We start from the raw sequence: 27,773 nt of genomic DNA on the forward strand, positions 1-27,773 counted from the left end.
GAGCAGGACGATGAGGACCACTGCAAAATAACGACATAACCTGAGCAACATATGACATTTTATTCAATTGTCTTCCAAAAACAACCTCTGCATTTAAAAAGAAAAACCAATTGTTTATAACAATGTAATTTAGCTTTGACAATACAGTGTATTGTGTTATCAATCCATTTGATGTACTCAACAACAACAAGGTATGGAGCCTCACTTCCAAAAACAGGACATCCTGGACAATGCTTCGTTTCATCACAAGGGGGGAAAAAGACAAAAAAGTTCAGATGGGCAATATGGAGTAGAACACAGTAACCAACAGATAGGTATACTGTGCTCATTGTTAAATATGCATAAATGTACATTATACATCGCCAGAGTACATCGGGCAAAAAGTGACAATGCACGTTGACATCTTTCAATGGCTAAAAGATCAGGGAGCGAGATTTTCCACTGCAAGCGCAAAGGAAGATGACCAATATTGGCAGAGAATGACGTGATCCAATGGAAGAGGGACAAGACTGAACATACTTGGAGAAATCCAAAAACTCAGAAAAGAAAAAAGAGCAAGCGCTCAACAAATGTATTGAAAATAGCAACGTTTTAACAAGGAGGGGTTTACAAGACTTGAATGACTAGCTAGCTAGGTGATGCATAGCATTTATATTCATGTTTCACAAAATGTGTGGTCTCGTAACTGAATAGGTATTTGATAGGAGCTTTGAATTGCATTTCAAATGCAAAAAAAAGTTATCTGGTGGGACACACATTTATGAACGCTAATGTAAAAAGAGGCAAGTCAAAATCTCATGGAGAAATTCCTAAACATTTGCAAACACACCGGTAAGTGAAATTTCACATATGATCATGCTCTTTACCGGGCACACAAGTCAATAGAAAAAGACAACACTAATCATGCAAGAAGAGACTTGTCGCTGAAATCAAATTCCTCCAAATTGGATATCAGCAATGTGACCGCGGAGAAAAAGCTGCGCTTGATGACTTTGGTGCAAAATGTTCCTGTTACGGAGAGGACAGTGTCCACTGCCACAATGAAGACACTCTTGGTAGACCAGTTGTGATACTGTTGAACCCCCCCCCCATCAAGATATACACAAACATCACAGACGTACACCCCATGACACCGCCAAGCACAATGACCCGCACCACAGACACGGGCAATAAACGACCCCCGTCTCCCAATGGGGCTATCACTTACAGAGAGAGCACATGTCAAAAAACATACAAGGTTACATACAGAGGACAGCGTAACAGTCAGAATTGGTCTATGGGACAGCGTGAACTTGCATAAAAGCATTCAATTGACATTGAGACAGAATTACGTTTCAAAGAACATCTACAAAATGTAAGCCGGTCACAGGGCGTGGGAATGCGGTAGTCTTGACAGAGCCCATGATTAGCAGAATGAGAGGCTCTATAGCAAATCTAACAGACGACCGACTTGTATTGAGACACGTTACGACACTCGACTACTCATGGCTAAATAGACACTACCAGATGGCCTGGATGGCTTCAGTGACCCCCACTGACCTCGGAGGACCAGAAGCTGGGAGGCCTCGTTGAGGAACACTACCCTGTTTATCGCACCGGGAAGGGCATGGACATATAGAAACACAATAAATAGAAAAACAAGGATTTCCCCCAGCCCCTTTGACTGTACATCCCAGCAATGGTTTTAGGTTTGTGCAGTAAAACGCTCGCCCCCCTCCAGGGTTTGTGCTACATATGTCGTCTGTCTGTCACCGTTACGCACACCGGGGAGTTTCTGGACAGACATCACCCTCGATCACATTTACAGATCTCTCTACTTTCCTCCTCGCTTGTCCTCTGCCCTCCGGCAAACAAAAAAAAATGTCCAGGACAGCAAGCTAGGGCTCTCTCTGGGGCTGGAGTTGGAGCGTGGCAGATAGTTGCTGACTTACTGGAGCGATTGTCAGTTTCACTGTCTCGCGAAGCAGTCTCTCAGAAACGAGCTCCTCAACAACATTCTCCAGGGGTTGGTGGGGAGCTACACCGTAACACACTGCCACTCAGAAACACAACAATGACACATGCGACAACTCATTGGGCATCGACCTGGAGCGATACGAGAAGAAACACAAAGAACACTCTCCCAACGTTTACTCACTGACATGGGGGGGGGGGGGGATCGTTACAAGGACAGTGTCTGTTTCAAAGAGCAGAATCGAAATGTGATGACGGGAAGTTCCATGCTCCGTTGTGGTAGCTAAAGGAACATGGATCACGTATTTAAAAAAAACAACCTCAAATAGCACCGAGCAGAGCGAACAACAGGTGGCAACGGCAGAGGCAGAACGTGTCATGACCTACGACGGTTCCGTATGAAATGAGTGGGCCGCCTTCACTTCTTTCATAGGAGTACACCGTAGGTCTATGTTGGCATGGAGCACACCGTTTAAAAACAAGAGTACAGTGGGCAGCCCTCGCCACGCAGATCATGGCTTTCACAGGAACCATGACACAATAGCGGTTGTACATTTAGAGAGTGCACCGCAAATGAACACAGACAGATATACTGTACATGCACACGCATACACAAACCATGTGTCTCCAAGCCATTTATCCAATACTATAACTGGTTGTGAAACAACAAAAAATGGAATGAATATGGAGTCGACTCCAAAACATTGGTGAACATCGATTGAAATGCATGAAAACGGTAGCTACCGCAACTCTTGACATGAACATTGGGGAGAAAAGACGTAGGAGTGTTGTAGTGGTTTGTATGAGATCCTAATTGGACAATGCGTATGTACACCCGTGGCAAAGTTCACATTTGATTAAAGTGCGTGCAAACTATCAGAGAAAGAGATGTCCATTGACACTGACTGATGGGGGGGGGGGGTGATGGCAGTTGTCTAGAATTCACTGCAAAGGGGCCAAGCTCCAAACTGGAATGCAGCTGTCGTCATAGCATGGGTTCAAACAGGTCTGAACGATACCCATTCAAATGAACAAATCAAATACAGAATGAATGTGAGCTGTGACTTGTCAAAGGACTTGGATGGGACTCTTATATCAGCCATGATGCAGAATGTAACAGAGGTTCCATCCCACAGGGAGGCCACTGAAAGAGCACCGACACCAACACATCACCGGTCTGTCTCCACCACAGTCTTCTGCTCCTTTCTCTCTTCCACCTCGCGTTGCATTTGGTTCTGGATTGGTTCGTCTCTCTGCTTTTACTGTCATGGTAAGATGCTCCCAGTCCTACATGAAGTGCATCTGCATAGGAAAATAAGCCTGTTACGGTTTAATAATATCCGTCTCGTTTTAAAAAGGCTCGAGACTGTCGATTATAAATATCTCAGTAAAATAAAAAATGGGTACTGTAATACCAAAGGTTTCATAGTAACAAGATCTTAAATAATTCCAGAACCTAGTGGTAAACAAACAGTAGTTAGCATTGACAAATTAAGTATTAAACAGTGACATTATAAAGCAGCAAAGACAGCATTATAATTATGATTAACATACTTAGGAACTGATGCCTTGAATCATGATTCACATGCCAGAAGTGGTTGGGGAGTGGGGAGTGGACAGTGGGATTACCTGGGCTCCTGGCATGGGAGCGAATGGATTGGTGTGCCGAAGGACAGGTTGGTTGTACATCATATGCTGTGGTGCCATCATAGGGACTCCACCCATCTGCCCCATCTGATGAGGAGGCATCTCCAACAGGGAGAGAGAGACGAAATGTAAACTGGGTATCAATTGTCTTGGTGTACAGATTCCTCCCCCCCCACCACCCTATTGTGTGACGTTTTATTAGATTTCTTCCTTGAGTTTATTCAGTAAATGTTTTCTTAACTCTATTTCTTGGTTAAGGGCTTCATGGCGTGTAAGTAAGCATTTCAGGGTAAGGTCTACTGCGCCTGTTGTATTTGACGCGTGACGACAAATACAATATGATTTGACTGTCAGACCTGGGTACTGTACCACGGGTGCAGATCATTCCTTACCATTCCGTAAACAGGCACTTGAGGTGTCGTCATAGGAAAAGCCACTGGAGCCGGAGCCTTACGGAGAGAAAGGAACGGAAAAATCAAAGACTAGTAGAGCACACTGACAAATGGACTTGTGGAAGAATGCAGAAACTCCCTCGCCAGAGTCACGTACTTACATAGCCAGTATAGATCATTCCATTCTGCAGCAGGGTTGAGGGAACGAGGCAAATGGAGATAGGAATGGATGGTGGATAATTCAGTGGGAATTTTTCGAGAGAAGACAGATGAAACGCGAAATGAGAAGAGGAGAGACAAATAATTAGAGTACAAACGAATTCAAATAGACAAGAGGGCAAATGAGAATCACCAGCGCCTGTGGAAGAGCCACAACAACCACTTCCATTTTTCGAATATGTGATTTTCAGACAATCATAGCGTTTTCTAATGTGTGCTACTAGATTTCATAAGGAAAAAGTACACTACTGGCTTGTTCTCGGTATTATATTTGGTGAAGGTGACCAGGCGTGTATGTCTCACCATTTGTGGTATGGGCATAGGTTGAGGAGCCATGGGGGCATGATGGTTCCAGTTGGGGCTGGTGCACATGGTTTTGGACTGCCAGTGAGTCCCTCCTGTGGGCTTCTTCTCTACCAGCTGGGCCCACTGGGGCTCTGGCCTAATGGACAAACACAGGGTTCAAATACACCCACAGCATTAGAGCAAGACAGATTAGATCAGGATTCATAAATGCTCGGATGAATAGCTACATCCAAATATATTACTGTAGGTGCTCTCAGATCCTTTTAAAATATCATATACTCACTTTTTGGCTGGTGTTCCTCCGAACTGCAAGTCTGGAATATGAGCGATTAAGATATGTTACATGTTCAGATGCGGTTACAGAGCATTACTGTGTATGGCCATTTTATGACTACTGAAAAATGTTATAATATGCAAAGCTACATGTAAAATAGGGGGGGGGACTCACTGCCAACAAGGTTGGCTAAGGAGGAGTCCAGGTCAGTGGGCATCATCTTCCCCCCAGATTGCAGTGGTATGCCAGGGCTGTGGATGTGTGTGGGCTGAGCTGGCTTCAACAGGTCACCTGGGAGCCCAAAACCTGAGGACAGAGACATACAGGGAGAGAGAGAGAGTCAGGCTCCGGGTCTCACAGGGAGAGAGAGAGAGTCAGGCTCCGGGTCTCACAGGGAGAGAGAGTCAGGTCTGGCTAATGCGGAGTGATTAGTGCTTTTTGAGGTGGGTTCGGTTTGATTATTTTTTTAAAGGAATCAAGGAAATGAAATAATGACAAATTATTTTAGAGCTTTTTACTGAAAATTCCAAACCCCAAAATAGTTAACATTCAATTGCCAAAACATTGAAAATATTCCATAGTCTCTGGCATGTCCACATTGGGTAGGCATCAAGAGAAAAATTGCTATGAAATACAATATTTCCGTTCTGTATATTACTTCATTTTCATGACTAATATTTTTTATTCAGAACATCATCTCGGCTTAGGAAGTAGCACCCAGCCAGCCCATCTAAAACAGTGGTATTCAAAGTACGGGTCACGTACAGATTAATGTATGGGACGACATACAAATGTTTGAGGAAGATCATTTGAAATATATAATTGTATTGAGTAAATGTCTTGATTGGTTTTATTTTCTTTTGACGAGAAAATTAAATTGATTGAAGGTCATTTGTTGATTTCAAAATCAAAATGTATCGATTATAAGGTTGCATCATCGGATGTGGGGTGACTTCGAGTTGCAAGAAATTATTGTGGGGGGGTCTCCGCTGAAAAGGCTTGAATACCACTGATCTAACGCCATCTCTGTGCTCCCCATACTGTACTGTCTTTAGTCATCCTATTTAGCTAGACTAGCCTGCCTAAGTATGCTGCAGAGCTGTCTGACAATCATTTGACTAGTTATTCCAGGTAGATAACGCATACTTTCACGAACTGTCGCTATTCCTCTCTGTCGTTGTTTCGTGTACGTTCCTCTCTCATGCGGTCTGTGTGAATCCTAATTTACCAGGCAGAAAAGTGTATCAGTGTCTGTCTGAGCCGGAAACGACGGGCGCAATGGATTATGGCAATTGTCGTTAATTACCACACTTTGGCGCTGAAATAAGTTGAATATTTGCTTCGTGAAACCTACAACTCCCTTCATCCCAGCGCCGCACGTAAGTTCTTGACATTATTTCTCTCGGGAATGATTTGATTTCTCTCTAGAGAAACCGCGCACTGGGCTCACAAATAAAACACAACTCAATGGAATTCAAGTAATAGTACTGACATCGGTCAATTAGTTGTTTAACAGACCTGCCAACCCTGTCCAACTTTTTAGAGTACCAGACGCGTGCGGTAAATTGGAGATTCAACTTGTAATTCTAGTGCAAGTGCATTTTTAAAAGCATTGCCTCTATAGCTAATACCGGACACTCATTGGGTAGGCATCATCTCGCAGTCTTCTAAACGGCCGACTCCATTTAATTTATTTTTGATTACACTTTTATAATGCATTTTGTGACGTGGATCATAATTACAGTCTATCCGATTGCGTGATCCTCGTAATGTTGTGGAAAATACAACTAACGGGACGCAGAATTAAAATGTATATCACACTCGCACAAATGCGACCAGGTATTTTGTCGTATTTGTGTTGATTTTCTTTCACTAGCAAATGCGAGTGAACTGCTGGCACTTTAGAGCCCACTGAATGTCCATCTTATGTTCGCTAACTTTAGCTTGAAACAATTAGTGTTTACCTTTCCACAACACACGGAATCGAAAAGGGATTTGGCCATGTGTTTACCTACAGCTGACAGTCGGCAAACTCAGCATCACAACAAACAGGAGGCAGACACGGGGTAGCTATGACGAATAAGGATGTATTCATCTCCATGTCCGTTGACACAAACACTGTACATGTATGTGTGTTGCAGCTCGAGAATCGGGATGTTAGATTTACTCAGTGGATTTATGTTTTTATTAAAATATAAATTTATATATATTTTTTAAATCAGGCCCTATTCATTTCTGCATACTTTTCACTCTGATCTCATGGACAAAGAATTGCTTAGTTGGTAAGCTAAATGCTTGCATGTTGGCAGGTCTGGTTAATAACCCCAACTAACAAACAAAAATGGTTAATCGCTCAGCACTCCCTGGGTCACACAGGGAGAGAGAGTCAAAGTCAGTCTCAGGTCACAGAGAGACAGGCTGCAGGTTACACAGGGAGAGAGCGAATCAGGCTACAGGCAATAACCCTAGCCCCAGGCATATTGTAATGCTATTTCAGTCCTGTCAGCTGTCCAGTAGAGTGATTACAAGCCATATTGACTCACCAATCAGAGAGAGAGAGAGGGCATCCAGCAGGGATAGGTATCGTAGCAGGGAAGAGAGGAAAAAATTGCATTGGGGACACAACTGGACATTTAATTTCTTCTAATAAAGGTTGCGGTTGACATCAATTAATATCTTATTTATGTCCTGCAGTGACTGATTTCTGTTCATCACAATATGCTCAATGTATCTGCCTTAATTTTAAATACAATACTAGTCTTCAAGAGTATACTGTGTGTGTGTCAGTATGTGTTTTTGTGTCCCTCACCTCCCCAGGCGTTGTTGTTAGACGGCACAGTGTGTGTGGTCTGGATATTCGGGTTGAAGGTGGGCTGGAGGTTGAACAAGTCACTGGTGAGATTTGGCACGCTGGGGAAACAAGAGCAGAGAGAGACAGATAAAAATCATAGCAGAGCAGACCCATTCAGGCCACAGGGCAGAGAGGAAGAGAGTTACAGCGGCCAGGACCAACCACTTGGAACACTGCCATTCAGCCATCCATTTTAACGTGGCTCACAGATCCTTTCCACTAATAACCCAACTAATATACTGTGAAGTGATTTAACCACCTGCCATTTTAAAACAAGATACATACAGGTTATATTATACAAACTGAACAACCTGTGTGAAATATACCCATAGTTATTAACTGAAGCACAAGGATTATCAGACCGTAGGATCTGCCTTACTTATTTGTAACGGATACAACAGATGAGTTGGAGAAGAGGTCTGTGACCCCACTGCTGCCGTTGGCACTGCCCACTGACTGGGAGCTGGGGGAGACTGTCGGCGTCTGCACGTCAATCACCTTGGCTCCCTCGTCCTGCCCGGGACAAACATCAAGTCAAGCCGCAAAAAAAGTGACAGTAAAACAGGGTTGAGAAAATAATATATATTCAGACTCATTCATACAGTAGCGCATCAACATTGTAATGAGAAGTTGCTGTACAGTGACCCTGTCTGACCTTGAGCCTGTTCTCGTCCTCCTTCTCGTCCATGCGGCTGAGGGAGATTCCAGTGCTGGACAGTGACGACACAGCACTGGACAAGGTGTTAGCTCTGGAGAGACCACACAGCGCTTATCAGTGACCACCACGTACACTTCACTGTCACACAAGGCCATTCTGGGACTGACCACTGATGAATAATTCATTCTTTTTGGGGGGCGAACGTTTCTGACTCTTGCGTGCCGTAATTGTCATATAGTAGACAGGTCTGACACACAAACACATTAAAACACTCCCAAATCCAGGATAAATGAGGCCGCATGGCCGTTGTAGTCCAGATGACATACTAGCTAAGGGTGGAACACTGGCACAGCATCATTTGCACATTCGTCCTCATACCTGTCAAAGCTTTAGTGAGTGACAAGTGTTCTGAAATGCCTGCTTCAGTCTAAATGCCTCTTTCAGACACAACGCCTGAAACATTAGCATCTGTGTGTGTGCGCGTGTCTGTTGGTTGGTTACCTGGTGGCTGTGGAGAGCTCCTTGATTTTCCTCCCCTCCAGAGAGGCCAAATGCTGCTCCAAAGCTTCCAGGAGGCTGCTAGGGGCCTGGGGGGTGGGCATGGAGAAACATTAATGCACCAAGTGAGGATAGCACTGTGTAGAACAATTGGGAAAACAATCACGCGTGCACACACACACACACACACTGCATTTGCATACACTCGCGTACAGGCACACAGACATTTGGCACCGGCGCAAGCGCACAGACACAAGCCCGCGCAGACACACGCGCCCGCACACACACACACACAGCGGCCAAGTGGCACATTGTCCTAAGCTTTATTCATGTTCAGTCTAGTCTCCATATTTGCAGGTATTTTACGTAAGACAATACATCTGGTATAATTAGGTTTGGCGCCAAGCCAGACATGCACAGATCAGTCCTCTCTCATGCAAGCAAGTACACGGGCCTGGGAGGTCATTTGTACAGTGTGTCGGCTCCTGTGGGGTTCAGAACACATCACATCGTCTGTTGGCATATGGAAAGGAGCTTAGAATCCCATTCACAGGTGTGTATAAATGCTCTCACACACATCCCAGTGCATAAATTGTGAGTTAACCAATGGATTCCATTTCCTATAATCATTTGGGTAACTATTCATTCATGAATATCAAATTTCATAAATGTATTTTACATGTTAGAGTAGAAATTCTACTAGCAGACGGTCAAATTTGGTCATTAGCTGTAGTGTCTAGTTCAAAAAGGTTTGGAAGCCGAACGAGTTAACTCACAGAAAGGCAAAACGTCTGATGAAAATGAGGTACACGCACTTGGGAAATTAACTTTGTATTTTATAAAGACATACAAAATGATGGTTAAATAAACCAAGGATCAGTGAATTCAATTCCCCACACGTGATACCCATGTTTCAACCCAACATTTGCGTTTCATTACAGAATGCAATCTTAACACGTGCAGTAACTTGCAAAAATAAGAATTTCCATATACTTATTTTGGGGGAATAAGAGAATAATGAGAATTCTGGATATCCTTCTTCTGAGAAATCTAGAATATACTAAAAGTTTCAAATAAGCAGAAAGAAAAAAAAAAATCTACAGCTCAGTAAAGACATGGGTTACTATTTAGTTGAACAGGGATACAGAAGATCTTCATAAGCACTGCAAACATGACATAATTGACAGAAACATTTGTTCATGTTTATTGTGGAGGGAAACACCATTAGTGTCATTGAAGAAAGCTTCAATCAGTGTTTGTAGCATCACGTCAGATGTTACGCAAGTGCTTAGGATTGCATTATGTATACCATTCAAGTAATATTTGCAGAAACCTATTTGGTAGAAACCATTCACTGCTCTCCCCACAGCTATTTTGATGGGACATCTTTTCCGGGGGGAAAAAAGATATACAAATAGTGTTCATTTTGAAGCCACGCAAAGTTAAACTGCGAGAGAAATCAAGAGCTTGAACTCTATCAAGAGATGTCATCCCTTAACGTACAAAAGGCTTATATGGGCCTGACACAAGCACCATACGCCCATATTCGTTAGGACAGAGGCTGAAGAGGTGCCTGACTTTTCAGCGCCACTTCAAAATCAAACAAACAAAAAAAAATATGGTTTTGTGGGTCAACTTTCGAAAACTGCGACTCAACTACACAAGCGACTCAACTATACAAAAGACTCAAGTCTAAGTAAAGACATAAAAGGATCGGTCTACCTAAAAATCTGCCGAAAGACATAAGACGGTGTTTTGCACAATCTTCAAAATGAAGAAACTAAATATGGGGCAGCAGAATCCAAGGTTCACATATCAGGAACCCATTTTTGGGGAGTAGGACCTCTCTACCCTAGAGCTCAGAGAGAGGGAGGTAAAATCAGGAAGAAAAGGAGGGGGCGGTTGGAAGCCTGTAGGGTGAGTAGGGAATGGGAGCGTTCAGAATGGAGCTACATGGGAGATATTGAGATGAAATGCACCACTGACCTGTGTGAGATCGGGGATGTCACCCTGATCAATTCCAACTTGCTGTGTCACAAAAAAAAAAGGGGGGGGGGGGGGCAAACAAAAACCAAACATAATAAACAAACGAACACAACCACAGAATAAAAAAAGGGGGAGGGGTAGGTGTGTGGAGGAGGGAGAAAGAAGAATCAAACCAAAGAATCCATTACTCCATGCAGTGACTAGAAACAAAACAACAAAAAGACAACAGGCAGGGGAATTGGCATGCCCACACACGTACTCACACGTACTCACGCACAGGATCTGAAGACTTGGGTTTGAAATGAATGTTTACACACTGAAATGCCACTGACAGGTGTGCCGGGTACATTGGGCTGTAATACTCATGTGACTGCAAGGTGAGAAACATCCAAAACAACAGCAACACACAACTAATGTTGACTTTGAACAACAACAACAAAAAGGCTGGGGAACAAATGACAAACACATTGTTAGACGAGTAAATGAAATGGGCCCTTAAAGTCAACGTTAGTCCGTTTTTGGATAGAAACACACCCCCATCACCCCAAACCTTCCTCCAAATAGTTACCAAATCAGTAAAGACAGCAAGAACGCCTTTCAATAAAAGAATGCACGAGAAATTAGAAAACTACAGAGAGATACGGATTATCTTTGCAATAGGGCCTTGTGAATTGCGAGTCGTACTTTACGTGGATAACAGCAGACATTCATCATTGAAAAAGAGAGAAAGGGAAGGAAAGAGTAAGGGGGGAGAAACCTCTTGCTAAGACATGCAACGCAGGCATCAGAACAGGCAGCACATGGAGGGGCCTTCACCTTGAGCTTTTCGGGCTCACTAATAGGCTAACCTCTGCATTCATGACCAGCATTAGCCTCCACCACACGGCAACAGAGAGAGCGAGAGAGAGAGAAAGGGGGAGAGGAGCAGAGGTCCGGGAGAAGAGCCCCACCTTCTTGCTGGATCTGACACCTTCCTTTCCTCAAAACAAGTGGAAAAGGGAAAACATTACCTCTGCAACTTTGAGAAACTCTGACAGCTTGGTCATTCTGTTCAGAAACGTCTTATAAATCTCCAGGGCGTCTTTGCATTGGTTCTTCTTCATATCAAAATATTTCTCTTTAGGGTACAAAAAAAAAGAAGATAGGTTAACTGAAAAAAAGAAGAAAAAAAAATGGACTTGGGCTATTTCTGTTATATAGCGTACACTTACAAACAGCATAGTGGCATCATAGCGGCACCATAGTTATCTAACAGATATAGAGTGTACTTACCCAGCATGTTGATGACTCCTTCATTGTACGCGGCAAAGAGGCGGATGGAGTCTTTGAAGAGCAGCAAGAAGGCGCTGTTGATGACGCCATTGGTCAGTTCGTTAGAGTTAGCCTGGGAAAACAACAGATCGAGAGACCACACATTGAGAGTTCATGCAGACAGCTCACGGTCATCACGTTGCCCGTGCTCATTTAAGGACCACCAACGCCAAGACCATGGACCCCTGCAGCCTACCTGGAAGTCCAGCAGTGCATCCAGCTGATTCTGAATGATCGGAAGAGTCTTGATCAGCTTCTCAACCGTCATGGTGCGCATCACACCGTCGACCCTGTCGACAAGAGGCACAGAGGACCGCTTTAACGGGGCAAGCGACGGACAAAACACGAACAGATAAAGCATCTCCGTGTCAATCATGCTGAAACTCAATATAAGGCACACCATTTCCAAAGTGGCTGCTGAAATGAGTTGGCCAGTTGAGCGGAGTTACCGTGACTCTATTTAAGACCCGTCTCCACTGATGTAGCTTACTGATGCATCTTAGTGTGACACAGGGGAGGTGTTCCACGCTAGCCACAAGCAGGACATCTTACCCTCTCTTCATCTTGGTGAAGTCCACAGCCACCAGTCTGTAGGACATGGCCTTCTCATTCAGATACCTGCTGTAGCGTCTGATGAATGTTGACATGTCATAACCTGGCAGAGAGGGAGCACTTGTATTACTATGCGTGTAAGTGCTAGCTGGTGGCTTACAGAGCCAAACCTCTGCAACGCATTCGGAACGACGGTTTGAACTTTTGAACTGTGGCATTTTTTTGTTCATGCATTGCACGTTTCTATATGTTGTTTTGTACTTGTGACTTATGTACAGTGTGGCGTGGAATTGCTTCCACGGACAAATTCCCAACAGTACCTTGTAATGCTCCCTTATCCAAGAAGTTGTTCAGGTTAAAAAGTGTGTTTCTGGACGCCAGATACTGGATTAATCGCTGGTGAAACAAAGAGAGAGAGAGCGGCAGCATGGTCATAAACAGTAAGAAGAAAGATTAAATCAGTGAATAACATCTAATAATACACTGTAACCCATTTAACAGATTATTTTATCCATAGTGACTAGAGTCGTGCGTGCATACATTTTCTTTGTACGGGTGGTCCCGTGAATTGAACCCACTGTTCTGGCGCTACGAGCACCATGCTCTGCCAGCTGAGCGACAAGAGGACCACTTTTAACAGTGAAGCCAGTCTGTCAGCGGGTGACTCACCTCGTTACCGTACATCATGAGGTGGTGCGTGGTGACAAGGGCCTTGAACACCACCACCCAGCTATTGTTGGCCGTCCTCTCAAACAACGTGTCAGCCAGGTGGGGGACACTCACGTTCAGCTCGTTGGTGCAGTGGATCAGGTCTGCCGACGACACAGAACGGTGACATTAGAAAAATGTGATAGTACTTAAGTGCTGTACTCTACACTACACTGAGGCTGATCAACTCGCACACAGTTCCCTCTTCACTGAAGACGACGTGGGCGATGAAACTATGGGAAACCATTCATTCCCAATGGAAGCGAAGTGGGTGGAGGCCCATTTTGACGACGCGAGCACGGGCGACAGATGTGAACAGGGTGGGACCAGAGTCGGGGGAGCTGAACTTCATGCAAACACTCTGCGACGTCGATGAGCAAGACCGATCGAGGCTCACTATGGCTTGCCCCCACCCCCCCCCCCCTGCTGGATAGGCTGCTGATACCTAGCACTACCCAGCACTACCCAGCTTGCTTGCACCCACACAAGGGCAAAGCTGGCATGGCGAGGCTGAATACAAGTGTTAGTGAAAACAGTCATGCCCCCTCACACCCTTCAAAAAGAGACATTATTTTACTAGTGAATTAACTCTAATTTATTATGCCTTAAATTACAGCGACTAAGCCTGCAATTAACATTTCAAATTGGAAATCTGATTGTAAAACAGACAGTCATAAACAAAATAAACCTCATATGATTGTGTCGTCAGTCCTCCAAGACATTTCACTGTAGGAGGAGTCTAAGCTTATGCTAAACCTTCAAAGGGAACATAAAGGAAACATAAAATGGAATATTAAGGCGTCCGGGATAATCCAGAGGAATTACACTCTTTAAATAACTAAATTGCAGTCGGGTACCACATTTTTAAATCACATTTGAAATTCTTCCCAAATGCCACTCAGAGAAATGGCAGGTTTATATGACTACAAGATTTTAGCTTATGTAATTCCACTCTGCGTGACTCTAAGGTGACTAAAATGTTCACAATTGGATTACTTTGGATAAAGGTTGGGCAAAGAATTGTACAATTAAAACATGCCTTCCCCAGAAAATAATCAAACTGGCAGCCCATGATGAGACCTGGGACCCAACGAACCTACCTTGTTTCACTGAACCAATAACCCTCTGGGTCTATGGCATTTGTTGCAGCCCAGAACCGGACTGACTGATCTTAATTGATTGAGGGACACAATGTTGACTGTGTCATGTAATCATTTGGGTATAAAGCCACCTAACCATCAGTAGTTAAATGTGGAGAAAACACTTTCAACCCAATAATTGCTCCAGTTCCACATTCCCACACACAGATCAACACACACGTTGAGCTCAAGATGGTCTATGACACTGCTGCCACTGAATAAATATGAATGACCCATGGACACCAGCTCATCACAAACTGAAGTAGCTGAGAAAACTCAAAGGCTACATACACCACAATATACTAAAGGTATTAATCCTAAATTAGACACATTTTCATCTATTACTCAGTAGGAAATTAAGAAACGGTTTGCAATAGGTAGACTGACTCCAATTGTGCTTCTTTAAACCTACGCTGCCATGAACATTTTCATAGCCTATAAAAAGGGACATTTACAATAACAAAAAATTACTACATACAATGATGAACAAAGTGTAGTAGGCTATGTGGGCATTTGCTTCTGATTTGCTTGCTGTTTGGGGTTTTAGGACGGGTCTCTCTCTCTGTACAGCACTTTCTGACATCTGCTGATGTAAAAAGGGCTTTATAAATACATTTTATTGATTTTCTTGTATGACACTCCGTAATAATAATATATTTGTCTCATCGTGTTCAGGCTACAACACCATCGACTACCGTAGGATAATGACACTGTATGATAATGATTGACTACTGAGCTGTTGAAGCCGATGATGCGCAATTATTCATAGCCCAATAGAATCATTTCGATAAACCCTTGGCCATACCAAACATGATGTACATAACGACAAATAAAGGTCGTCTTGAATATTCAATGTAACCAATGCTTTTACCGCTAATATGTAGAAACGGCGGTGCACTGGTGGTGTACTTAACCTACAGTCAAGGTGTTTCTTCTTGGGTCCGCTGACTTCATGCGTCGTGGCCTTGCAGACGGCTTTGCTTATAGCGGATCCGGTCATGCTGTGCTGAGCCGCAGCGATCCGATCCGTGATAGACTGTCCAGACATATTCCAAAAGCAGTGATTGGGGAATCAGAAATCAAATTGTCTTCAGCTGTGATAGAGAGGGTGCCCTCTAAACAAACTGCCCGTCTGAAAACAAAAACGTACACTGACGCGAATCCGATGGGAGAATTCATACGGCGGCCAAATAAAATTGACGGCTACATTCAGTCAACGAAATGGCAATCCAATTGTCCTCACAAATACAAATATAAAAACCTAAACCAAACGACCGACACCAATATCAGCTCAGAATGATTCGTTCGGAGGTCGCGATGCTACAATATATCCCCGTAATAGCTTTCCAATTGTGATTCCGGTTAGAGTGTACAGCCGCAACAGCAGCCTGCATGAATACAATTGAGCATCAGGAGAGAGACAATCATTGATTAGTTAGCCTACCAATCCTCGGCCGGTGATCACGCGACGTTCTCTCTGGTTATGATTGGGGCTAGACTAATTTGGAAGACGTTACAAAATAGCATATGAATGTATTTTCTCTCAAGCTCCCCTCTGTTCGTGTCGAGGTCTTGTAGCAGTGACTCCTCCTCGTTTTTCCATGTCCTTTAATTGACGTGCTCCATATGGTTTATTCTGAATGCATTTAGTCTTTTTACAAATGTTTTTTTTGTTGTTGTTAGGTAGTCGATTATTCATTTTTTTCTCACTTAAACTTCATGTGTAAAATGGCAGTGTAGCCTATGAATCAGGTGACTTAGAAAGGGGTTGATTGGGCAACACAGAAAGGGTCCGGGGAGGGCATCTTAAAGCGGAACACCGCAACTGAATATTAGGCAGCTGCTTCTTGATTTGAAGTGAATGGAATCTGTCCGACTCTGCAGTACTGTCCAATCAGATCCAGACACATCTGAAGACAACCCCCTGGGTTAGTATGCTATTGATGTTAATACCATTGTCATTGGACTATAACAACAACCTTTCACAAAGCACCAGCTTCTCGGTTTCCTGCAGCTCTCTATAGGAATGTAGGGCATGCAGTACATGTAATGTCTAGGCATATTGTCCCAAATGTGACTATACTCAGCCTGCAAGTGAGATAAAATCCCTAATATGAGTCAGATTTGGCTTTGAGATGTCTTCCTCTATTTTACAAATGCTGTACAGGATGTAAATGCCTTTTTATAGGCTACTAACTGTATGAAAAAGTTTGAAATTCACTGGTTCTCCTCCCTTTCTGGTCCAGCTTCATCCTGGGATCAACTGATGGTGGAGGATGCAGATTAGGATGAGAGGAGAACTGACATCCATGCTATCCTTTTATACCTGTGTAGGAATAATATAATATAATGACATAGTAACAATGTTGCATTAACATGCTATGTTGGACAACTGACATGGTCAAAATAGGCTACAAAAATGGACAAGACAACTCTGCTGAACCCCACATCAAAGCCATTTTAATGAAGTTAAAGCTATAGGCCTACACTGCATGTACATTATAGGTACACCGAGGCACTGTGGCAGTGTTGTCCCTCTCCTATAAACAGAAACACCCCTTTTGTATCAGTCTGATGTCAATCAAACAACATCTTTATATCACACGGTCATACATCCTTGGTTATACAACTGTAGACGTCATAATGTGTGTCATCTCGTTGCTGATATTCTCTGCTTTGTCATTTAGTTGTCTGAGGGACTGAAATGAGGGGGAGCCCTGCTTTCACAATGTAGAGAGGTGGTTCACACCAAGAAGTTACAATAATGTATTTCTTGTGAATAGAAAAATATTCCACTCATTATATTATTATTTTACAATTTCTCACACAAACATGATCATAAATCCACATAGAGAAATACACCACATCTCTCTCATAACATATTTTTTCCCATGGCCCCTCTCAGCTTCTCTTGAAGATGTTCTTTAATTGGACCGGTCCGACAGACTACAGAGAGACACGTACAGACCCTTGAATATCTTCCTCTTTCTCCATTCTCTTTGATGGGTCAGAATTTGTTACATGATCCACAGCGAACTCTTTCTTTAACACTGCTGTTGAACCCAGGCAGAACCTGCACATCTGGGTCTGAATCCAAGACTGTACTCTCTTCATTGGCCAGGATATGTTCAACCAGACATCTCGCTGCCGCTTCAATGTTAGTGCTCTCCTACAAGATGAAACAGAAGACACAATTATGTACAGCTAAATGACAAATAGACCTTAGAATGATCTCAGATGGGAAGTATTCCCTGGCCAGATCTGCTCAGGATTCAAAATCCTCTTACCTCAGGCAGAAGGATGTTGCTAATCTTCCATCATTATTATGGGGCTGCAGGGTAGCCTAGTGGTTAGAGCGTTGGAATAGTAACCGGAAGGTTGCAAGTACAAACCCCCGAGCTGACAAGGTACAAATCTGTCGTTCTGCCCCTGAACAGGCAGAACAACCCAAAATGAGCATTTGTTCTTACCTGACTTGCCTAAATAAATAAAGGTAAAATAATACAAATAAATGAATGTAAGTGACATATTCACCCAATCAGCCTTCACACCCAACTGGGTAACTCATTAGAGAGTGGCTGTGAGTGTCCCCTTCCTCTCAGGTTCAGTCTGTGAGAAGGGAACACACCTTTCACAGCCTTCTGGACCATTTCACATGTTCCTGTTCACATTCCCCTTGGCTAATTAGCATGTAGTCCTTATGCTACCATTTCATTCCAACTGATCTCATGTATTTATCAGCCGAGTGTGATTGCATTTCATTGAACACTTTAAAGTAACCCAAGCTGACGATCAAAGGCTGTTGTCAAACGTATGCTCTTTATAATTTCATTTGTTTTATTATTATTTAACCTTTCTTTAACCAGGCAACGTAACACACTTAAAGGAAACATGTTGAAGGAGGAAAGGAATGTCAGCTGTAAAAGAGAGGAAGTGGTCATCTTATAAAACACGACACTGATCTTAGGAACAAATTCTTCTTTACAATGACGGCCTACCCCGGCCAAACCCGGACGACGCTGGGCCAATTGTGCACCGCCCAGTCACGGCCGGATATGATGCAACCTAGCTTCAAACCAGGGACTGTAGTGACGCCTCTTGCACTGAGATGCAGTGCCCTAGACTGCTGCGCCACTCGGGAGCCCCAAAAATTAGTGATACCATACTACATAGTGATCTTCCATAGGGGCAAGACTGTCAAATGTTAGCAGTCAAAATATTACCCAGCACGAGTCGGTGGAATGTATTTAGAATCATTGAGATTGTGAGGCTTGTCGGTCACATGCACACACACACACTCCAAGTGATCAGACATGATGTTTTTTTAGGGCAACCCTAGACTTTCTAGCCAGCCATGAAGCAGCCCACATGCGTCAGTTGGGAGAAGCTATGATTACAGTACACAAGCGTCAGCATCTCTCTTCCTCACCTTGGCTGAGGTCTCAAACCATCCCACAAATCCATTTTCCCGACAGAATGTGTCTAGTCTGGGCTGCTGGGAGCAGACTTGATCGGACTTGTTGGCCAGCAGCACAGCTGGGACTAGTTTGCCATGACTCAGGGTGACCTTAGAGTCCAGATCGTCCTTCCACTTGAGCACGGCATCAAATGTGGAGGCGCGGGTCACGTCAAACACCACCAGAGCTCCCACGGCCTCCCGATAATACACACGAGTCATATTTCCATAGCGTTCTTGTCCTGGGACAAACAAATACAAGAACAGCACACATCAGAGTCAGAGGCACACAGCACTGGTCTATCTATACTTGAATTATATGTATTTAACTATCTAATTATATTGCATTATGACTTGGCATGATCCAAAAACTGGTCAGGTTTTTCATATTACAGAGAGAGGGAGAGAGAGAGAGAGAGAGAGAGAGAGAGAGATTCCTGGCAATAACTGCAGTGCTCATGTGACTCTCTAATATGAGCATGACACCAGCTGAGCCCAACACAAGACAACATTCCTCCACAGTGCACATGAAATACCATAGGGAGAAATACTTTACACTATTCATTAGGATGATTAATGTAACATTGGCTATCTATGGATAAAACCAAATATAAGTCTCATAGAGTGTGTTAATTCATTGATAAGCCTGTTGAGTTGTTGAAAACATCAATGTGATTTTACGCTAAATGCTAAACATGAATAAAGTCTGACGAATCGTCCAAACCACTGGTATTACAATGAATGGATATATAAAGTCAAATATCAAAGTCAAATATCAATGTCAAATGGACTGGTTAAGACATACCGGCAATATCCCAAAGCTGTAGTCGTATAACGGTGTCACTGTTCCAGTGCAGAACTTTGAGCGCAAAATCGACACCAATAGTTGCGCGATAATGTTGAGAAAAGATCTGATGGACATAACGCTTGATGATTGACGTTTTCCCGACCCCAAGGTCGCCTATAACGAGAACTTTGAACAAATGCTCCTGCGGCATGGTCTGACTTTGTACAACAGCCCATTCAAAACGCACCACCACAGGATTCACTATTTGCCAGTGATGATGGCTTTCTAAAAGACAGATTATGATGTAATACTAATTCCGTTCCAACTACAGCCTACATTTTTTTCAAGTGTTTCCAATATAGAACATTGAATGTTGACTGTAGGCTTATGTCACCGTCCACCCTTACGAAATTATGCCTTCATATCCAAAGGATGAAGTCAAGCAAATTATGTAATCCAATTTGATTCCATCCACCGTAGCCAACATGAAATGATAACTTTTAATCTTATAATATTTTCAGCATAGGCCAACTTTCTCCTCAAAAGAAAGTCTACTCCATAGCTCTAACACCCCCGCAATGAGTTTCTCTCCCTTCAGTCGCTTCGAGACCAGTTTGCTACACGATGTCATGATACCAAAACATTTGAAAGCTGCCAAGACTCAGCCACACCCATTATCTTCTACCCTGCAATAGCCTACTGTAGGTCTACTTCAGAGTAGGATTCGCGCACAAGCTATTTAATCATTCGGGGACATTAGGCTACACAATAGCCCACAAAGATAACCCGAATCTAATCTACGAAAAAAAAACTACATTTAAATGTCCCTTTATAGCACCCGGTGTAGCACCCTCTATGGAGAGCAGCGCGTAATTGCGGAGACATTTTTTATGCGTTGCTGTCTGGGTTCTTACGGTAATGGTGCTGATGAGGGATGAGTCGCGCTATGTGATGCTGTTGTTACTGCCATTTCATCAGCGGATTTTCAAAAAATATCTCTCCATCTTTAAACATGGAATTACCATAAAATGAAACCATCGACAAGTTTTAAAGACGGCCATTAGCCTATTTCACATGAAACTCGCCAGTATAGTAACAAATCTCAGTGTAGAATTAAATAAAATGATAGCCTAGGACAAGGCCTATTTGCGGATTACTCTTGGTGTTTGACTAGGCCTCCTGGGATCACTGTTTCAGAGAGCATCTTCGAGAGAAAATATTTCTCAAGATCATGGGGTTTGCTATTGCCAGGCGTTGATCGCCCATCCAACAAGGTAATTTAACATAAGGTTGTAGACCTACATGCCGATGTTGTGTTTATTATGGATTAATATGGCATTGCCATAGAGAAGACCGTTGTAACTCGATCTATGAAGGGCGGAAAGAAGATCAGTTGAATGTGTTTTAAATTAAGATGGCTTATTGTAAAATATCAGACTTATGTAGCCCAGACCTAACACCTTTCCAAATTTTGACACGGGTGACATGAGTATTCAATATGTAGCCTATTGTTTGTCTATACAAATGTGCATAACTGACCTTTTAATTTAGTTTGTAATTTAAAAATATATGTTATTGCACTTGATTGGCTTTGCACCAACGGTGTTTCTATGAGAGCTGAATATACGAGTTAAGAAACAACGGTGTTTCTATGGGAGCTGAATATACGAGTTAAGAACCAACGGTGTTTCTATGGGAGCTGAATACACAAGTGTTATTTTGCAAGAGCTGTCTGTGCATTTACAATGGAAAGAGGAGCGGCCTTTCCCTCATTGTAATGGGCAGGCAGACTACTGTTTTTCAAGAATACGCAATTAGTCCGTCCACAGTAGGCTATTGAAATTCTACATTTAATAGTTCTTAGCACCACTCATGTCGATTTTGGATGTTGCGCACACATCATCATCACGAATAGGCCGCGAAAAAATTGTCAGGCCCATCACAGAACTACATTAAAAAATAGGCCGATAAGGATAACACTTTGTAAACAATGTTTACAAAAATTGGAGTCAAACAAAACATTGGAGTAAAACAACCCACTGGACACACACTGGTGAATCAACGTTGTTTCCACGTCATTTCAACGAATATACGTTGAATTGACGTCTGTGCCCAGTGGAAGCTTACACCAGTTGAACTAAGCTCATGATAAATATACTGTTTAAGTGATATTCTTCAAGAATCAGTGGGTATATAGGCGATCATTAATGTATGTACTGTAGATACGAAGGAGTCTAGATTTAAGCTAGTCTACTTGATTATAGGTTGATTAGAGGCTATTTACAATTCGTTTTTTTGTGCCATAGATTCTGTGAGATATGGAAGCGATATGGCTGTACCAGTTTCGACTTATCGTCATTGGGGACTCGACAGTAGGAAAGTCGTGCCTGATCCGGCGATTCACCGAGGGACGCTTTGCGCAGGTGTCCGACCCCACAGTCGGTGTAGACTTCTTCTCAAGGCTAGTGGAAATAGAGCCAGGGAAACGCATTAAACTTCAAATCTGGGACACTGCTGGACAAGAGCGATTCAGGTTACGTTTTTAGATTGTATTTTCCTTTTTTAAATCTTCCATTGTAAAGACGAAATCATTTGTCTTTCAACAAATCACGTTTTTTGTTGTTGTTGATAGTCATCTGTCAATATTATTGTTATAACAATATAGAATTTAGATCTCTGTATTATTCATCTCGGAGCCTTTCGTTGTCTTGATGTTTGAACCTCACCACTTCCCTGTCACATCCTTTGTTTTTCCATTTCCCCACTTCTCAATAAGTATATTTACAATTTCTTTCAATTCTCTCTCTCTTCTTTGCTTAACCCCCTCAACCCTCTCTAGGTCTATTACCAGGGCGTACTACCGCAACTCTGTTGGTGGGCTACTGCTGTTTGACATCACCAACCGTCGCTCCTTCCAGAATGTGCATGAGTGGCTGGAGGAGGCCCGCAGTCATGTCCAACCTCACAGTATCGTCTTCCTGTTGGTGGGTCACAAGTGTGACCTGGAGTCCCAGAGGCAGGTGAGCCAGCAGGAGGCTGAGAAGCTAGCAGGTGCCTATGGCATGCGCTATGTGGAGACATCGGCTCGCGACGCCATCAACGTGGAAAAGGCCTTCACTGAGCTAACGCAGGACATCTTTGAGCTCGTGAAGAGCGGTGACATCAACATCCAGGAGGGTTGGGAGGGGGTGAAGAGTGGCTTTGTGCCCAATGTGGTGCACTCCTCAGAAGAGGTCACCAAGAGTGACCGCCGGTGCCTCTGCTGAATGTCCTGTCTGTCCAGTTGGCTTTACCCCCCCCCCCCCCCCCTCGCTCAGCCCATGTATTCCTGTAACATTATGACCCATTAGCTCCCTGTCTTATCACCTGGCATTTATTTGGCTCTCTCACTCCTATCCTGAATACTGGAAGGCCATATCAGCTCTAGTCTACCACTGGAGCAAAAATGGACAAAGCGATGTGGGTCGTTCCATGAAAAGAGTGCCTTTTGTGTCCCTTGGATATTTTAAGTAGAAATTGTGCACCAATATTGAATTTGAATAGCTTGTTGCATTTTGACATGTCCTTCTCTCAACCCCGTGTCTCCTCTAGGAGGATTTTAACCCACTTAATCCCGACATTTCTCAAAGTACCATTTTTTTGTTGCTTTGTCAAAGTTATTTCTGAAGATTATTATTCATTTCATGTGATTAGTAATTAATTTATGTCCGTCCCTCATTTTAAGGTCAACTGAACTCCCGTTTTAATATGGTGAAGCTATTCCTTTTAATATATATATATATATATATATTTATTTTAAAGAAACATTGAACATCCTAATAGCGAAATCATAGAGTAAAAGCAGGTGAGCTGGTTCTACAATTTTGGGCCATTTTCTGGTGTTTTGTGGTGGAAAACTGAGCGGGTTGAGCACAACACATCAACCCTGTTACCCATAGATAGACAGGCCAGAAATATATTTTCTTTTGGGGGGGGGGTGAAGCTCGCATTCAATTGCTAATCCTTGTGCACACAACAAGCTTCTATTGCCCCTACACAAGGGGATTGATGGCTGGTTTCAGATGAAATCGTCAACCCTGTTATGGTCAACCCTGTTATGGTCAACCCTGTTATGGTCAACCCTATTTGGCACTTAATAGGCCATTGCTATAGGAATGGGAACACTTTTTTTATGAAGTTGAACATGTGCTGTCACATTATGACAGAATGTTAAAATTAGGTGAAACCCCCCCCCCCCCAAAAAAAATGTACCAAGTTACACTTCTCAAAAGGCACCAAATTGGTGGAACGACCCAATTGCCAAAGTAACCTTCCTCGCCTCTGTCTTACCTCTTAGATGCACTTGAAAGAAAAGAAATCCCCTGCTTTATGGTGAGATTTTCCTCTCTGTAGTTATGCCTCATCTTGTGCCCTTACGGAAGGAACACACCTCAAACTCAAGTCTCTCCTGGAGTCTGGAGCGCTCACACAACTTTCGGGAGGTCACCTAACCTCCCTAGTCTGTTGCTGGCTGGTGTGTGCAATACAAGGGGACACCAAATCTAGCTCTGCTCTTTAAACCCTCTCTATGGAAAGATCCAATTCACAGAGGGAAGCATGTGTTGTATTAGCACTGCGTGGGCATGCGGGGAATGGCACACTGCAGTGTGCAATGCCTCCGATGGCACCACCAGACAAATGAACAACCTGAGAACACATCATTGCCATCATCCCTTTGATCATAGATAAGATGGAACCAACGTTTGTGTGTACCGATTCAGTTGCCAACTGTGCTTCTATATGAGTATCCACAGGGAATTTGTACCGTTGAGTGTGGGTATGCACTGTGAAATGCCTAACATCAATGTTTTTATTGCGGTTTGCGTCCTCGTTGCTCATATTAAATGCACAGTTGGTGACAGAAGGTAGATGTACAACATCATCACCCCTTTTAGCTACCCTGTCCATCGATCATAATCATTACAGAGAATGTGTCTCATGAGAAAGCCGTTTTATGTACTCCGTTGGCTTAAACTGTACGCCCACCCCTTAAACATTGACATCTACCCATATGCCTCCTGATGAACACTGAAGCTTTAAATGGGGTCGGCTGCACTAGGGTTGTTTGCCTTTAGTGTCTTAAGACCTTCATACTGTATGGTCGTATGCTTGTAGTTTTAACACGATTATAAGCAACATTCTGCATAACGCAACATGTCCGATATTTCTTCCCGCCCTACACTGTAAAAAAATATATATATTTAAAAAGGACTTTTTTGGATCAACCTAAAAAAATTACTCCAACTGGTTACAAGTAACTAAGTTAGGGTTTCTCAATTGAAAAACAACACATTTGTTGAAACCAAATACAGTCATATGAAAAAGTTTGGGCACCCCTGACAATTTCCATTTGGGTGTTTGGATCAGCAATTTCATTTTGATCTATCAAATAACTGATGGACACAGTAATATTTCAGTAGTGAAATGAGGTTTATTAACAGAAAATGTGCAATATGCATCAAAACAAAATTAGACAGGTGCATAAATTTGGGCACCTCAATAGAAAAATCACATTCATATTTAGTAGAGCCTCTAGACGCTTCCCATAGCCTCTAATGAGTGTATGGATTCTGGATGAAGGTATTATGGACCATTCCTCCTTACAAAACATCTCCAGTTCAGTCAGGTTTGATGGTTGCTGAGCATGGACAGCCTGCTTCAAATCATCCCACAGATTCTCAAAGATATTCAGGTCTGGGGACTGGGATGGCCATTCCAGAACATTGTACTTGTTCCTCTGCATAAATGCCCTGGAGGATTTTGAGCAGTGTTTTGGGTCATTGTCTTGTTGAAATATCCAGTCCCGGCGTAACTTCAACTTTGTGACTGATTCTTCAATATTATTCCCAAGAATCTGCTGATATTGAGTGGAATCCATGTGACCCTCAACTTTAACAAGATTCCCAGTACCGGCACTGGCCACAGCCCCACAGCATGATGGAACCCCCACCAAATTTACTGTGGGTAGCAAGTGTTTTTCTTGGAACGCTGTGTTCGTTTGCCGCCATGCATAACGTCCCTTGTTATGACCAAATAAATCAATCTTTGTTTCATCAGTCCACAGCACCTTATTCCAAAATGAAGCTGGCTTGTCCAAATGTGCGTTTGCATACCTCAAGCGACTCTGTTTGTGGCGTGTGCAGAGAAGGCTTCTTCTGCATCACTCTCCCATACAACTTCTCCTTGTGCAAAGTGCGCTGAATTGTTGAACGATGCTCAGTGACACCATCTGCAGCAAGATGATGTTGTAGGTCTTTGGAGGTGGTCTGTGGGCTGTTTTTGACCGTTCTCACCATCCTTCGCCTTTGCCTCTCCGATATTCTACTTGGCCTGCCACTTCTGGCCTTAACATGAACTGTGCCTGTGGTCTTCCATTTCGTCACTATGTTCCTCACAGGGGACACTGACAGCTTAAATCTCTGCGATAGCTTTTTTTTTAGCCTTCCTCTAAACCATAATGTTGAACAATCTTTGTTTTCAGGTCATTTGAGAGTTGTTTTGAGGCCGCCATGTTGCCACTCTTCAGAGGAGAGTCAAAGAGAACAACAACTTGCAATCGGCCACCTTAAATACCTTTTCTCATGATTGGATGCACTTGTCTATGAAATTCAAGGCTTAATGAGCTCACCAAACCAATTGTGTGTTCCAATTAATCAGTGCAAAGTAGTTACAGGTATTCAAACAGAATGACAAGGGTGCCCACATTTTTGCTTAGCCTATTTTTCACATCTGATTTAATTTCATACAACTTAATATTTCTACACTAAAAATCTTTGTCTGGACAATACCCCAGTACTCAGCTTTTATTAGAAAATGAATGGCATGCCTCTGTGATCATTTTCTGTGACGACAGAGTAAATTATTATGCAGCCTCAGAGGGGTGCCCAAACTTTTTCATATGACTGTATATGATTCAATGACGACAGTTTTATTTCATTATTACCAAACCTATATTTGAAGTTGCAATGTATTTTTTTTTTTAATTCAACTTACTTTCCCCCTTTCGGTTAAACCTAATAAATAACAAATACAAACTCATATTTCATGTAAATGTAACCAATTTCTTTCATATTGTTCCAAGTTCACTTTTTAATTTGGAATTACCTATCCAAATCCAATTAAATCAATTCCCTGTACATTTTGAAATTAAGTTGGTTCGATAACTTGAAATAATGTTTCCAAACATATTCTTTATACATTTAGTAGCCACAATATCATAACCAAGAATTAGCTACCTTAACATAGAAACCTTAACAGGCTCTTTAGTACCATATGCACTCATGCAAATATCATTACAGATGCTGTCAGTGTACGAGTTTGAGTTTCACTAACAGATACAATAGACCACATTAACAGGAACGACATTTACTCTCACAGGTGGGCAAAAATAACTCACTGAAAGCCACGCCCCCCAATAAGCTATACCTCCAGCGCTATTGATAGGCTGCCGCCGCTACATTGCCCCACCGCTATTCAATGCACATGCACTCGCTCATGAGGTGTTGAAAGCAATTTAGAACTTTCATTCAATAATTTTTTGGGATGTCAAATTTTTGTTATTTGATTTCAGGGAAATTTGATAGAATAGGTTGAATGAACCAAAGTGTAATTTGTTATCATTCCAATCAGTAAATGCACTGCAGAACAACAGCTTCTTCCCACCTTTTTTTTTTTTTTTTTTTTTACAGTGTATTAGACTCAGGCATGTGCTTTATCTTACCATTAAGACTTCCAACCTCAACCCTTAGTACCTCCTAAGCAGTTTTCTTCCTCAATGCCAGTTTCCACCCACCTTATTAAAACTTTTCGGTAAGCTATGAACCCCTTTGCTTCAAGGGCCCCCCATGTCCATATTTCTGCAAGCAGACCATGTCTGAGAGCAATAATCAGGAGCCTCCTGGGTTCAAAGTATCTATGCACCGAGAAACTAACAATTTGCTCTAAAGGAAAGCTACAACATGCATTCATTCATTTTACTGTCCTCCAAACCCTCACAA

The 27,773-nt window shown here is 42.8% G+C and overlaps 3 protein-coding genes across 7 annotated transcripts; 1 reads left to right on the forward strand and 2 right to left on the reverse strand.

Moving 5' to 3' along the window:
- Window positions 1–46: 46 nt before the first annotated feature.
- On the reverse strand, window positions 47–16,241 carry LOC135550271 (phosphatidylinositol-binding clathrin assembly protein-like). 5 transcript variants are annotated; one of them, XM_064980926.1, is made up of 19 exons: window positions 15,413–16,241; window positions 13,317–13,459; window positions 12,968–13,043; window positions 12,648–12,750; window positions 12,292–12,385; window positions 12,057–12,168; window positions 11,795–11,901; window positions 10,785–10,826; window positions 8,802–8,887; window positions 8,298–8,391; window positions 8,022–8,155; window positions 7,601–7,701; window positions 4,966–5,082; window positions 4,801–4,831; window positions 4,515–4,653; window positions 4,154–4,177; window positions 3,993–4,049; window positions 3,583–3,702; window positions 47–3,273 (listed from the first exon to the last, which is right to left on the reverse strand). In XM_064980926.1, exons 1-19 carry the CDS (start codon window positions 15,540–15,542, stop codon window positions 3,241–3,243), a joined length of 1,743 nt encoding a protein of 580 aa, XP_064836998.1. In that variant the 5' UTR covers window positions 15,543–16,241; the 3' UTR covers window positions 47–3,240. The 5 variants fall into 5 exon arrangements, with proteins under 5 accessions (XP_064836998.1, XP_064837000.1, XP_064836997.1 ...); XM_064980928.1 differs by having other exon boundaries at window positions 3,583–3,687; window positions 4,966–5,097; XM_064980925.1 differs by having other exon boundaries at window positions 4,966–5,097.
- A 691-nt stretch (window positions 16,242–16,932) lies between these two features.
- On the reverse strand, window positions 16,933–20,559 carry LOC135550273 (ras-related protein Rab-38-like). Its single transcript, XM_064980931.1, has 3 exons — window positions 19,756–20,559; window positions 18,924–19,192; window positions 16,933–17,663 (listed from the first exon to the last, which is right to left on the reverse strand). The coding sequence occupies exons 1-3, from the start codon at window positions 19,946–19,948 to the stop codon at window positions 17,502–17,504; spliced, it is 624 nt and encodes a 207-aa protein (XP_064837003.1). The 5' UTR covers window positions 19,949–20,559; the 3' UTR covers window positions 16,933–17,501.
- Window positions 20,560–20,723: 164 nt separating this feature from the next.
- LOC135550272 (ras-related protein Rab-39B) lies at window positions 20,724–26,814 on the forward strand. The gene is made up of 3 exons (XM_064980930.1): window positions 20,724–21,011; window positions 22,044–22,270; window positions 22,577–26,814. Exons 2-3 carry the CDS (start codon window positions 22,056–22,058, stop codon window positions 23,001–23,003), a joined length of 642 nt encoding a protein of 213 aa, XP_064837002.1. The 5' UTR covers window positions 20,724–21,011; window positions 22,044–22,055; the 3' UTR covers window positions 23,004–26,814.
- Window positions 26,815–27,773: the final 959 nt, after the last annotated feature.

Source organism: Oncorhynchus masou, chromosome 12, assembly GCF_036934945.1.
Source record: "Oncorhynchus masou masou isolate Uvic2021 chromosome 12, UVic_Omas_1.1, whole genome shotgun sequence".
Taxonomy (NCBI): Eukaryota; Metazoa; Chordata; class Actinopteri; order Salmoniformes; family Salmonidae; genus Oncorhynchus; species Oncorhynchus masou.

Coding starts and splice junctions, on each gene's coding strand:
- LOC135550271 (XM_064980925.1), bottom strand. CDS start 15,542: ATGTCTGGACAGTCTATCACGGATCGGATCGCTGCGGCTCAGCACAGC. Junction 12,386..12,647: donor TTCACCAAGATGAAGAGAGG/GTAAGATGTCCT, acceptor TCTTGTCGACAG/GGTCGACGGTGTGATGCGCA. Junction 4,832..4,965: donor CTTAGCCAACCTTGTTGGCA/GTGAGTCCCCCC, acceptor CTCATATTCCAG/ACTTGCAGTTCGGAGGAACA.
- LOC135550273 (XM_064980931.1), bottom strand. CDS start 19,948: ATGCCGCAGGAGCATTTGTTCAAAGTTCTCGTTATAGGCGACCTTGGG. Junction 19,193..19,755: donor ACAGCTTTGGGATATTGCCG/GTATGTCTTAAC, acceptor TGTTTGTCCCAG/GACAAGAACGCTATGGAAAT. Junction 17,664..18,923: donor GGTTTGAGACCTCAGCCAAG/GTGAGGAAGAGA, acceptor TTCATCTTGTAG/GAGAGCACTAACATTGAAGC.
- LOC135550272 (XM_064980930.1), top strand. CDS start 22,056: ATGGAAGCGATATGGCTGTACCAGTTTCGACTTATCGTCATTGGGGAC. Junction 22,271..22,576: donor GCTGGACAAGAGCGATTCAG/GTTACGTTTTTA, acceptor AACCCTCTCTAG/GTCTATTACCAGGGCGTACT.